This window comes from Rhea americana, unplaced genomic scaffold (genome assembly GCF_003343005.1).
Source record: "Rhea americana isolate MKP2758 unplaced genomic scaffold, rheAme1 scaffold_291, whole genome shotgun sequence".
NCBI lineage: Eukaryota > Metazoa > Chordata > Aves > Rheiformes > Rheidae > Rhea > Rhea americana.
Window position 1 is genome coordinate 489,515 of NW_028186414.1, and position 14,458 is coordinate 503,972.

Consider the following 14,458-nt stretch of genomic DNA (forward strand, 5'->3'; position numbering starts at 1 on the left):
TAAATCTTCTGAAGCCTTTCAGATGGGACTATTGCTATACCTAAGCCTGAATTGAAACAAAAAGCATCTGAGAATAAGAGGTTTTCTTGATGATGCAAGGCAAGCATTCATACTTCTGGAGGAGGATTAACATTTGTTCTACTGTGCACAGCTTTAGCTGGCTAACACTAGATGTTCCTCTTTTACTCTTTATATGAATTAATGAATTAAGTGATACTGTCTTTTTAAACTTGAAGAAGAATAAAGGCAGTGTATTATCATTAAATGAAAGCTGAATTTGCAGTAGGATTAAATCTTTCTTTTCAAAGTAGTCTTGCTAAATTTGAACTGTTCAGATTTAAGTCAAGTGATGACCTCTTTAATGCACTTAAAGTGGTATAGCCTTGCTTAAGAATAATGGCTTGCTAAATGGAGAAATCAGTTATGTGACTTAAAGCACAGAGTCAATTGATTAGGACGACAAAGAAGTTGGCTACTCTTGTATTCAATGCTTTAAAAGGATTGTTTGCTTCAAATCTTAAATTTTTAAGAAAAGATTTCTTAAAACTGTAAGAGTCATTACTGTAATGCTTATTCTGTATAGAAATATTTAGAAAAAGAATCCAAATAAACTTAATATGACTGACATGTTTTTAAATCGGTCATACTCTAGCCCATACACAGAAATTCTGAGGCAGTAGTGCTTGTAGGATAATTTGACAGGAACAACTGTCTCCCTTTTTCTGAAAGGAGATGGATCCAGAAATGAAGATCGCTAACTGAAAAATGTTGAGAGATTATTCCCTTTTAAATCTCTTAACTGGAATTCTCTTAAGTGCTGCAGACAAAYTAGTAGCTCTCAACATTGCCAGCACTGAAGATGAACTTCGTGTGCTTTGGAAAGATTGGGAGTAGTCCAGTATGTTTTTCCATCTGTTAACCAATCCTAGCTGAACACTTTATTTCCCCCCTCCCCCAACACACACACCAAAAAATCCCTCCATCCTCTTGAAGATAATCTTAGAGAGAGGAGTTCAAACTTTATCCTTCAGCTCTGTGTAAAAGCATAGCTTGCTTAGCTCTGAAATTGGAGTAGTTTTGAAAAACACCCTCTCATCTTTGGATAGATATAAGAACTGCTGTTTTACAGGCTGAAGTCTTTGCTCCATGTGAAATAGTACCTTGTGCTGATTTCACTGTACAACCACTTGTCTCAAAAGCGTTTTCAGCTTCTATAAAAGATGGAACTAGGCTGCCTCATCTCATAGGAAGATCCTCAGACCTGCTGTGACCTTAAATGTATTTCCAGGATTCTACTAGAGGAATAGTTAAGAAGTAGCATGGCTGATCTCTGCAGGATTGCAAGATACAGTGTGGAGAGAGAGAGGCATTTTAAGCACTGTCAACATTTTTGTTAATGTGAGGAGAAGGAAAAATGGAATGTGGTAACTATGGCTAATGTCCAAACTTCTCAGCTCTTTCCACAGTAGGAAATTTTTGAATAACTGATTCAAGTAGCTGAAGTTTTGTCTTTGTGAAGGGTTTGTTGAAATGCACGCTACATTAGCATAGGTCTAGGTGTAGATTTACCATGAAGGGCTTACTAAAGGCCTCTGTTTGTGCGACCCTAGAGGAAGAGGGAGTCAAGTAAGGCCCTGTAAGGGAGTAATGGGAAGCTACACTGATACTACTTGCGTGAGCTTCAGATAGATRTTGGAAAGAAGTTGATTGTTTTAATCTGTTTGCACTTTTACACTGTTGTGGTATAATATGGTAATTGTACCTACACAAAATACTGTTAGCATAGCTAACCTTCTGTGCCAGACTTTTGGCTAGCCAGTCAAAAAAAACCYGCCTTTTTTCTTATTTGTTGCTGCAGTTCGTTATATTGCATTTGATATAGGCAATTTAAGGTGTTGAAAGGAGGGAGAGAGCRCATCTTTTTGTAAATGTAAGCATCCTTACGTTAGTTAACAAGAGTTAACATAAGTTAACACTTAAAATCATAGAATTGTAGAATCAGTAAGGTTGGAAGGGACCTCTGGAGATCGTCTAGTCCAACCTCCTGCCCAAGCAGGGGCACCTACAGCATGTYAGASAGGGCTRCATCCAGGCGGGCCTTGAAGATCTCCAGAGAAGGAGACTCCACAGCCTCTCTGGACAACCTGGTCCAGTGCTCCGTCACTCTCACAGGGAAGAAATTCTCCCTCATGGTCAGGGGGAACTTCCTGTGGTTCAATTTCTGCCCATTGCCTCTTGTCCTGTCACACGGGGCAACTGAAAAGAGTTTGTCACCATCCCCTTGGCACCCTCCCTTCAGGTACTTGTACACATTGATAAGATCCCCCCTCAGCCTTCTCTTCCCCAGGCTGAAGAGGCCCAGCTCTCACAGCTGTTCCTCAGAGGGCAGGTGCTCCAGCCCTCTGATCATCTTGGTAGCTCTACGCTGGGGCTACCTCTCTGYAGTAGCTCCRTGTCTCTCTTGTACTGGGGAGCCCAGAACTGGACGCAGTACTCGAGATGAGGCCTCCCCAGGGCTGAGGAGAGGGGCAGGATCACCTCCCTCCACCTGCTGGCAACACTCTTCCTAATGCACCCAAGGAGACCATTGGCCTTCCTGGCCACAAGGGAAAACTGCTGGCTCATAGTCACCTTGTCATCCACCAGCACTCCCAGGTCCTTCTCTGCAGAGCTGCTCTCCAGAAGGTCAGCCCCAAGCTTGTCCTGGTGCCTACGGTTATTTTTCCCTAGGTGCAGGACTCTGCACTTGCCCTYGTTGAACCTCAGGAGGTTCCTCTCTGCCCAGCTCTCCAGCCTGTCCAGGTCTCTCTGAATGGCAGCACAGYCCTCTGGTGTGTCAGCCTCTCCTCCCAGCTTGGTATCCTCAGGAAACTTGCTGAGGAGGCACTCTGTCCCCTCACCCAGGTCATTGATGAAGAAGTTGAGCAGGATGGGAGCCAGTCCTGAGCCCTGGGGGCCTTCACTAGCCACAGGCCTCCAACTAGAGTCTGTGCCACTGATGACGACCCTCYGAGCTCTGCCTTTCAGCCAGTTCTCAATCSACCTCACTGTCCACTCRTCTAACCCWCACTTCCTGAGCTTATCTACGAGGATGTTATGGGAGACGGTGTCAAAAGCCTTGCTGAAGTCAAAGTACACGATAAATAAACCAAAAATGAATACAAGCGAAGGAAAGTTACCATCTTTTCCGTTAATCTTTTTTCCCAAATATTTTCTGATTTAGCAACAGAAGAACCTTGAAGGATATGTGGGGTTTGCAAATCTTCCAAATCAAGTATACAGGAAGTCTGTGAAGAGAGGATTTGAGTTCACACTCATGGTAGTAGGTAAGTTATTTTCTTTGTTCATTTTGAATTGTGAACAATGGAAGTATTTTGAAGTAGTTTTTACAATTCACAATGATGATGTAAATATTGTATGATCTTATTAGCAGGGAAAGACCCATGTTTTCTAGAATTTTAAGTCCTGAATGTTTAAAAACAGCACATGATCTGTTATGTAAGTGGACAAGGAGGAGGAGGAGAATAACAACTGTATAGCTCATATAGCCTAGGGAAAAAAAAGATTGATGTAGATCTAGGCTGAAAAGTGAAAACTAATATGACATAGTAGTAGTAGTTTGCACTCAGATTTTCATTAAAATAATAAAAAAAAAAAATCTGAATTACTTCTACTATTGCAAGCACAACAGGGCAGTCCAGGACCCAAAAGTAAAGTTAATCTTTCCTTGCACATCACCAGTTCATTATGATCCTGCATATCCTGCATTTCCGTGGCCACAAAACTGTGCTACAAAGTSAAAGCTTTAATTTAAACAAACCTTTCTAGTTTGTATGGTTGCAAAGAAAACCAAATGTAAACATTGAGCTTCATATGGACTACAGAGAATTTGAAACTACAGTTAGTATGGATGAATAATGCTGCTCATAACACTTCATTGTGTGTGCTACATATTCCCAGTTTATTATCTGTCTTGCTCGGGCATCAGATTTTCCTTTTTTACTTAAGTACTTTTGTGGTAAGCATATATGATGGTCAGACAGTTAAAGCATCTTAAACTCTGGGGATAGTGAATTTAAAATCATAAAAGTACGTATTACTGTATCAGTATGTATGTAGTTTGGACAGATAATGCTTTGATGTTTTATCATCAATAACATTCATGTTCTGTGCARTCATTATGTCCATGTAGTCAGTTACACAGTAGTACTATTGATAGAGTTAAAAATCTAGGTTCAAAATGGTAAAAACACTTGGTAGATAATTAAAATACTAACTCATTGTGCAATCAAGAAAAATTATAAAGTTTGAAGGTTTTCTGGAAGTTCCTTTATATTTGAGCATTCAAGTACATAATTCATTATTTGTTGCAAAACTCTCTTTAGGCTTTAATAAAATTTTGATTTCTGCTATCCACAAAGGAGGAGAAAAGAGGAGGAGGGAGARAGGGAATGGTCTGTATAATTTTGTAACTGAAAAAAGATGAAAACAGATTTAGTATTTTACCAGAATGGAGTATAACTTGCACTTTAAGTTAAGTTAGTTAAGACACAAAGAGCAGATGCAGTTTTAGAACTGTAGAAAGTGTATAATGTTACCATAGTTGTCTTACTCATCTGTAATACAGTCTAATGTAATTGCACTTGGGTGAACTCTAGAAAATAGTGGCTCTTAAGAAGAAAAGTTGGTCTAAAGTTAGACAGAAAATAAGATATTGATCAGAAAACTTTAGTACTGGTTCTATTTTTAGTACCTCGTTTTCTACTTAGACTTTATTTCATTTGTAAGTGTTATTTATGGCCTTGTCAGGAAATTTACRGAGGGAATTGTCAGTAATGTTCTACAGAAAACTATTTTCTAAATTAACAATTTCTTACCCCTTCTCTCCCTGCTTCTCTCTCCCATCCACAAACACTTTCTTGAAGTGTAGGAGTGTTATGTATTTGTCTTTGACAATGTGAACACTTCTAGGTATAAAAATCAATCATGACAATTACAGGATACATGCTCATGTGGCCAAGTACATTGTTCACTTTTCTGTTTTGTTTTAGTTAATAGAAAACAATTCACCTTCTCAGAGTGCTTGAAAGTGTGTGTTTAACACCTCTAGAAAAAATAATTTTGTTCTGAAACTTCAAAGTGATGCATCTGACAATAGTATGCCTTGATAAGAGACACCTATTTTAAATAATAAGATAAAACAGTTTATTACTGAACACTCTTTATTGCTGAATGCCAAACTGTGATATGCAATTAGATTTTTAGGAATGTACTTATAAGTTGCTGTATTCATGCTTTGTGGTAGTGTGTGCTGACTTGAATTGAGCTCTTTAGTTGATGCTACAATATGGTTCTGTAATCGTAAAGGGAATTATTCATTATTGCCAATTAGGAATTAGAAGTATTAGAATATAGGRCTAATCTGCATATGGTCTCTGCTGGCTGAGTAAGAATACTGTATGTATTGTATTAAAATAATACAAAATATTATTTTCTTTCAACTACTGAAAATCRTGTTTGCATCGCCGCCTCCTTACTGTAGACTGCACAATTTCTGGCCTGCTGGCTGTGCTTTATTTATAGATACTTCAATGTCACTATGTTATCCATTTGTTCTGAAGTGAAAAATAAGAAGAAATGCATGTGACGGCTAAACAGATACAAGGAAGAAAACAGATCATATTTGGGTTCTATGATTTCCATGTCTGACTTTTTTCAGATGTTTGTGAGGCTTGACATTGCAGCTAATATATTTCTTCTAAAATTGTTATCCAGTTACTTTGGAATTATCGTTTAAACTTTAATAGATTTGTAGAGTAAGATAACTGGATTCTGCCTTAACGTTTAATATAACGAGTCACTGAATCAGTGTTCTGGGTGACTTGCCAGTGTAGTTGTGCAACCGTACTGACTTGTAGAAACAATTCATTTCTCAGTGGAACTACGTATGGTATTTCACCCTTTGTCACTAAGTAAATATAAAGTACAGCATCCAACAAAATCCATTTTTTTTTCTGGCAAGAATTTTTAGAGGGAAATCAATTTTAGACTGTTATCTAAAATTTTCATGCAAGATGCATGTTCCTCAAGCTGCCAAATTATTGTTTTCATCCTGCAGAAGATGTGACTGTCCATGGTGGTATGTAGTGAAATCACTTGGCTTCCTGTGCTTATATTGTGCAAGAGAAATTGGAGAGTGTTTTCAAAACTGTCTGTCCATAAGGCCTARTAATTTTTGGATAGCCTAGAGTATAGCTTATAAGACTAGATTCAGGAACTAGGTGCTCTGTAATGGATCTGATCCAAGTTGGTTGGGGATGTAGCTTTGGATGTTGCTGTATTTCAGCAGATTACTGTCCTGTAACTTGATCTTTGGGCAGCAGACCCAGTAAGATCAGTTCATTCAAGGTTTATATTGGTAATGAAACCTTTTTGGTAAATACAGTTACCAATTGCTAAGWGTTCTAGTGTTACATTAATTCTAACTAAAGGGTAAAGTGTCTGTAAAATACACGTATAGTTAAAAGCATCAGTTGGTGTTAAAATATCTTTTTCATATTTAATGTTCTATGAATCATTAAAAAGTTGATCTCGGCAGAAGCTGAGTTTCCTATACCGATGGCCATAGTAAACATTTCAAACAACTCATTAACCATCTGTACTTGCATTTTTTTCTAAATTGTATTGTTTCCTTTTGTAGTATTTTTAAACTTCYTAAGAAAATGAAGACTGAGAAGCCTTTTGTTTTCTGACTTGATCAGCTGTAATTTGGACATTGTTTGGTGTTTTAAATCTTGATGGGACCATAAATTCAACATTAGTCCTATTCTGAAAGGCTAATTATAGTTGCAGTTAAATCACATTGGTTTTGAAAATTGGTTTTGTAGAATAAAAACTAGCAAGTGGCTCCTCTGGAGATAAGATATAAATCACTGTAAACTTGACCTTAAGCTGAGTTTGATTCTTGACGCTTTCAAAAGAAGAGGTTTAAATACCATTCTAAAGCAGCTAATTGTGCATCTCAAATATTTAAGGCTTGCCAGTGGAGGAGGTGRGGAGAGGTTCAACTCTGTCAGTTATTTTCTTTGTAATCTTGTGTAATTTCTTCAAGTATAAGATGCTTGTTAGAACTCTTGAGAATCCAATGTAAATATTTCRTCTGTTTAAAATCAAAAGCAGTCTCCGTATTTCTCTGTTGTATAGGGTTTTTTTTTTTTTGGAGGAAACTGCTTGCCTAAGTAAAACTTAAGAAAAGCAAACTTCCAAAAGTAATACTGTCACGATTGGTAGCTTATGGTTAGAGGAAACGCTAATTATGATATAGTAGTTATATCTGTATATTAATACGTTACATTGATATAAGTATTGATGTGTTTTTTCTTGTTTTAGTTGTAGTGTAATAAGACATGGGAAAAATGCAGTTACTTTTCACGCTGAATCAGGAAATTCCTCTTCTGTTGTTCTACTGAAATTAATATTGGTAACAGTTGATTTTATCCAAATCAGAAGTAGATGCAGAGTCATAACTCTTAATTGTTTTTCTCTGTAGACTCTACCTGCTTAAGAATAGTTATTTGGGGTAGGTTTGCATAGATCTGTATGCTTTAAGATGCTTACAAGCTTCATGAACCTTATAAGAAGTTGGACTGTTATGTTTGTTTGTTTGTTTTTAAATCTTCTGACTTGAAGTGCAGCATCCTTACAGTCAAGTGGCCTTCCAGAGGTCCTTTCTATGTGGTTGCGATTTCTTGACCAACTGCTTGGTAGCTCAGTCTGATTCTGAAAGCTGTGTTGAAACCTCTAATGTCGTAGTGTTATGTTTTCTAAATGTTACTTTAGCCTTGTAGGTCACCTGTAGATCACAGCTTAAAGGCAAATGTCATACARAACTGTGATACTGTGTTTCATTTGTAATTATGTGCACACACTCAAATGCTTTGGTTTAAGCATGAATTTTTGGCCTGGACACAAAGGAAGGGGCTGTATTTTTTGCAAGACTTGGAGTGAAAGCTACTTTAAAGAAAAATAACATAGTGATTTTAAAATAGCTTTATTGGTCACAGAAGAAAGTTTAGATTGGCTTACTGTTAGTATCTTCCAGTGATTGATCATGATCTTATTAGAATTATCCTCAATTTGTTCACTGTCTGGTTCAGTTTGTTTAAGTAGTAGCCAACAAGTGTATCACCAGTCTCAGATACTAATGCTGACTTTTTTTCCCCCCTTCCTAGTATAATAGGGTGGGCTTTTTTTTTTTTTTTTTTTCCTTCCCTTCCCACATAACTGCATTTTAAAGACAGGAACAAAACCATTAAGCATATAAGGCAGGATAGAGTTATAATTATGTGTAAAATAACCTGTAGACAGACAGTGCAATTAGTGGATAGTGTTTGGGATGTTCCCAGTCTTTGCGGACCTGCTGTGGTTTGAAAAGTCGGTACTCCTCTTAAGATTTCTGTACTGCCCTTACTCTCACAATATCCAAGTATATGTTTGTCCTTTGATATGTCCTTTATATTTGGCTTATTAGTATTAGTGGAGAAACCACTGCAGAATATTCAGTGCCTACCTCAGCCCTTATCTTCAAGGTCTCCAGGCTCTGCTGCAGTACAAATAAAGCTTAAATTAAAACACACTTCAAACTTTGTAGAGAAAAAAAGTATGTTCTGACCTTTGCAGTCAATTCTTAGCTTCTCTAGGCAATGTTATTTCATTATTCAGGTATTGAGCTTTTCTTTCAGTCRGGGGTATTCACTGGTGTTCATAACTAGGAAACAAAAGCTTCCTAAGGAGAGGAACCAGCAAAGCCTTTGCCTCTATCCTGTCTCCCTACTCCGCTTTTCCCTGTAGCTTTACTTCCTCAGAGTACCTCAATTCCGCTAATTTCCTCATATCTTCTAAAAGCTTGACACCGTTTCCTCTARTTTTCTTCAATCCTCTAAAAGCTTGATACTTTTTCCTCTATTACCTTGACTGTAGCTCATTTTGAGCTACTTGCATGATAGCTGACTGTCCAGTACTGCTGTGCCAGTTGGCTCGCCCGGGGTCAGACCACAGCCTTTCAGCTTCCAGGGTGTCCTTCCTGTAAAGAAAAATACTTGTTCGGGTTCACATGGTTTTTTAGCACCCCCTTTTTTTTTTTTTTTTTTTTTTAATGGTAGTAATAGAAAATTGCAGAGGTGGTTCCCTGAGGAAACTGAATACAAAATTAAGATTTTAAGTTACAAGTGTTTCTTTCACAAGATTAGGAGGTGTCAACAAAGTAGAGAAATAAGAAAGGTTCTTTGAAGAATTTTGCAACCTTAAAAAAAAAAAAACACTTCAGGTACTGGTTCTGTGGATACAGCATGTTCCAGTGATGATCTCTACAGAGCATTAAAATTGTTAGCTTAATAAATATTAACTTATACATAACTGATAAGACAGAAGCAAAATATGTTGAATGCAGGAGAATTGGCAGAGATGAAAAATGAAAGGGACAGAGAAAATTGGTAGAACTCAAAATAGAGCCACAATATTCACAGAGATGAAAGGTTCCTCTAGAATAATTTTTATTGGTGAAGTAATTTCTGACCTATATCATATCAATCCTGTTCATGGAAGGATATTGATTAAGGTCTTTTGAAAAGGCAAAATAGAAAAATTCTGAAGACCTGTCTGTGGAAAAGTTGGACAGCTATTCARGATTTGAAAAATCAATAATCTAAATCATGAGCTATTAGTTGGTATTGCATGCTTTTCCACTGGGTTACTTCTAGGTGAAATTTTGCATTATAGACTCATGTTAACTTGGCTTTAAACAGATAGCCTTTTTTAATTTTTTATTTTTAATGCAGGGAAACCCAGAGGTTTGCAGGATACTTACTCCTCTTGCCTCCTTGTGGTATTTTCCTTTGTTCCCTAATTTGGGGGAAAAACTGCCCAAAGTCCAAAAGCTGATCCAGGAAGAGAAACTAATTTACATTGATGTTGGAGTTGAAACTTAGTATCACTGAAAGGCAATTAATTTACTGTTTGAATAAATTTATAGTCTAGAAACTATAGCTCTTTGAATGTGCGCTCAAGTTTTTTCTAACTTAGAATGGTTTTTTTTTTTTTTTAGTCATTTAAGGTGAAAAAAACCATTGTTTTCCATCTTATTTTTTTAAACTCCTTTTAAACATTTCCCTTGCTCACTGTACTGTTGCTCAAATTTACACTGAGGGATGATTAGAGATTCTAATACCAGAAAAAAAAGAAAAAATCATTTTACACTTGCATTGTAATGATCACTCTTCAATTGTCAGTTTTTCATTGTTACCAATTTACAGCAGTAGGTGGGTTTGCAGTGCTCACTGAGTAGCCTACAAATAGCCTTTGAGAGAGAGGGAGATAGATCAACTCTTTGGATGCCRGGCTTATTGATTAGATTATATGAAGGCAAACTTCAGTATGGTGTCTCTTCCTGATACCTCACTTAGGCTTATTCAGTAGTTTACTTCCAGGCATAAAATGCACAGCTATTTGAGTTCTGACAACTAACTTGAAGTACAAAATATTAGTATATAAAAATATTGTTTTGAGAATTAAGGAAAGATTTTAAAGGCTTTAGTGGTTATAATCAACTTGAACTGTTTATTGAATTATTTCAGTTAAAACATGATTTTTATTTATAATTATTTTTCTTTCCTAGCAATAGTTTTGATGGAGGGACTTCCATGTGTGTGCATATGAACTCACAAGTTGGCAAAATGCTTCTTAAAAMCTATTTGTTTTTTGTTTCCTTAAGCAAGTGATAATTTGATTAGAAACATTTTCTCTTGTCCATTTTATGTATCACTTTCTTGTCTGTCTTGTGACAAATGGTATGAATTGTTTCACAGCTATCTGTATTTAAAATTGGATCTCTAAAGGATATTTGGATTAAGCAAATTTCAGTCAAAAAACCTGAGATATTAATACTCTGCATTGTGTAGGTRTCATCTTCACTGTCTTTTCCCAAGTATTGTGGAGTTTTGCAATGTTTGTCTGTATAATTAACCCTTTAATGATTTTAGCCATCTTCATGCCAGCTGTAACTTGTACCGTGTTTTCACATAAGTATTTTTCTCTAACCTGTTTTTATTAGGTTAGCTTAGCAGCTTTTCRTTTTAATTCAATGAAAGACTGTCCTTCCATGTTTCACACAGACACATGCATGCATGCAGTTACTCTCTTAGTATTTCATATCTTTCTTTACTTCTGTTAATTACGGTCACCAACAGGARAAGACCAGATTCAATTTCTGGTGACAGGTTTGTAGATAACAATTTAACTGAAATGAAGTTGGATTTTTTTGATAGAGTAAGAATAGGTCATCACTGGTGTTCTAGTCGTTATTGCAGATCCTGAGATATAATGGTGTTTTAATGCATTAATTTAAACACATTTTAAAGGAGATACTTAATCGGCATGTTTGCTCCTTACATTGTTTATAAGCTGGTGGACAGCTGTTTGACCCTACCACCAAAAGTCAGCAGGTTGTCCTTGCCTTTGGTGGTGCATTGGTATGATATGACCTAATGTTGTAGCGTTGTAAGTAATGACATGTGAGGAAGTCATGCAGTCATGATCACCTCTGCTGTCTGTCATTCCTTAGCCTGCATAATCAGATGCTGATTTACAGCTGGGCTGCTCCTGTGGCCGCCTTTGCCTCCGGTCTGGAGGGAGATTCAAAGTTGTGTTGATTTATTCTTAACTAGATTTGTGTGCTTTAATAGYTTTGCTTCTCTCCCTACTGTACAGATATTTCTTCTTTGGTTACATTTTGCCAAATTTCAGGATCTGAATTACTCATTTTCCTGCAATAAGCTTTCAAGAGCCAGAAGTTAGTTTTTGTATAGATAAATGTATTCAAGTTGAAAATAGTTTGTGTCTTGCTGTTAGCTGAAAATGTTACTCCTGCTTGTTGTATCAGGAAATGCTAACAATTTTATGAATGAATAGCTTAATCTTGTAACTAAAGTGATGTTTTTTTGGATAGAGAGTGTTTGTGGGCTTAACTTCCCATTGTAGTAAAGCCACAGTGACCCATTAAATGCGACTTCTCTGATTCAACTCTTCCCTCCATCTGACTTAGCACTAACCAGTACAGGTCCTCACTGTGAATCCATTTGAAGCTGCTAAACTTAGTTTCCAATGTTTGTATGATTGTAGTGTGGCTGTTTTATGCAACCATTTTATTTGAGGCCTGGATGTTGAACTTTTGAGCACAATTGCTGACACGTTAGGTGTTATACAGTAACCTTCTTTGTTTGTTTTTCTGTTTGGATTGTTGTCATCCCCAACTTGCCATGCCAACTTTTCACTATATGTAGTTTTGTTACAAATACCCAGAATACAAATGTAAGAGCTCTTAAACCCTATCTTGAAATGCTGCTACCTTTCTGACAAGATGTGTGTATAAGCTATATTAAATATGTAATGATGTCATTCAACATAGTTCCTTCTTTCTACTAAGCTAGAAGAAAGGAAGTCAGGATCCTCCAAAAAAACCTGATTTCGCAAGCAATTTTGGTTTTGTATTGTTGAAGCTTSGCTGACTCCTTGATAAGGCTTTGAGCCGGAAATTAAGTGGACAACTTATAACAAAACTGCTGGTGTATCAAAGCTGATGCAATTTGTATTGTTCAGGTACCTCTGTTAATGAAACTTCTGCTGCGAAGACTAGACAAGTGCTTTTCATGGGCCTTATCCAGGAGGGTGGAAATAGCCTATGGCTTGAGTGAATTAAGCTATTAGGCTTTCTTAGAATGAGAAGCAGCACAACTGAAGGCTAGAAATACACAAAATGGGGCCTAGACCTGTTTCTTCAGTCTAGTTAGAAACATTTGTCAAATAATCTCAATGTCAGATCAGTTTGTGATGCTTACTTTGTAGTCTGACCAGTTTCAGAGACAGACAGAGCCTAGATCTTATGCATTATGTGCATAAGATATTGTGTGGAAGTCTTTAATGTTCAGCTTTTACATTTGACCATTTAGGCTTTTTTATATTGTCCTAAAAATAATGAACTAAATGCTTTTGTACAATTTGAACCAAAAGTAGATCTCGTGGAGATGGTAGAAGTTGTTCATGGTTGAAATGACTCCAAAATCTTCATGACTCTAAAATCCTTTAGAGTTTATCTGGCTAAATTTGTGTCCTGACATGCTTTGGAGGTAGCTAATCAGGTGATATTAGACCATTTTGTCTTAGARATTGATTTTTACTGACTGAAATTCTTTGGTTCAGCTTCTCATTAACTTGAATTATTTTTTAACTAAAGATTAGGCAGGATTGTTTCAAATGGAAGCTAGAGTTCAATTAAATTGCGTGTAACAGCAATTCTTATTTCAATGGCACTAATTTGGATATGTTAAACAAGAATAACTTTGTCAATATATATCTTTTTAATGCACTATTAAAGAAAAGATCTTACAGTTAACAAGATAATCAACAATTTTACTCATTTCTTTAGTGTTTTTGAACTGATATTTAATAGAATCCATTTTTATGCCACTGGAAAACAGGGCAATAAAGGTTTCCTCATAACTAGTAAGTAAAATGAGCTGGTGGTAGATAGAAAGAAACCCTTCCCTGTATTCAAGTAACATTGTTTGTCAACACTGCTTATTTAATAGTCTCCTTAAATGGCTGCTGCTGTCTGCTTTAAAAATAAAAAAAATCAGTTTCATAAATGTTGAATAGGATTCATATTTAAAACRAATGGTTTATTAGAAATTAAAAAAAAACCCACTTTGCTAAAGATGAGGTAGTAGTGGTCTTCCCTTGACTGCTTGTTTGTAAGTGGTCTAGTTTGGGTAGATCTTTCTATGGTTAGATTATCCTAAACTTGCTGACTTGAAAAGTAAGCACTAAGACTACAGCAGTAACTTTTAAGTAATGTATCTTTACTGACTACAGTTTTTGCATTCCCTTGTTGTATAATCTTCCAGTCTTAGCACTTTCGGGGCAGAGATTTCATACTTTGCTTTCTGTGCTGTTTGTTCTCTGTCCTTCATGCAATGTTCCCCCTCAAGAAATCCATTCATCTTTCCAAGGAAGACTGAAGTTGCATTTCTCATCCATATCCTTGGCTGCAAAACTTTAGTTCTCCAGAACCACCTTTGCTATCTGATCAATAAGTGTGGTGTCAGTTTTCATTTAGTCTTTTGTAGACCAAATTAGTTAGCAGACTTGCTAACAGTCTGCTATTGACAGCCAGACCTTTGCAGGTGTACTAGAAGCGAGCCTGTCGTTTCTAGGAAAAGTGTTACATGTTCTAAAATTCTCTTTTTAGTTTTCTTCATAGACATATGCACAACATCAGCCATCAACCTGCTTTTGATTACACGTGAGACTAGCTCTTACCAAATGTTAAGAGTTTAAGAGCCCCCAGCACTTTAAACTCTACAGAAAAGGTAGAAAATTAACTCTGACACAGTTAGAAAAACTGCAG

General features: G+C 36.5%; 1 protein-coding gene across 2 annotated transcripts in view; it reads left to right on the forward strand.

Annotated features, from left to right (window-relative positions):
- The window catches only part of SEPTIN7 (septin 7), a 70,703-nt gene that overhangs the window by 4,535 nt on the left and 51,710 nt on the right, over nucleotides 1–14,458 (forward strand). For both annotated transcript variants that reach the window (XM_085309137.1, XM_085309138.1), the window contains exon 2: nucleotides 3,224–3,326. In XM_085309137.1, coding sequence (XP_085165263.1) covers nucleotides 3,224–3,326 — 103 coding nt within the window. The remainder of the gene's footprint in view (nucleotides 1–3,223; nucleotides 3,327–14,458) is intronic.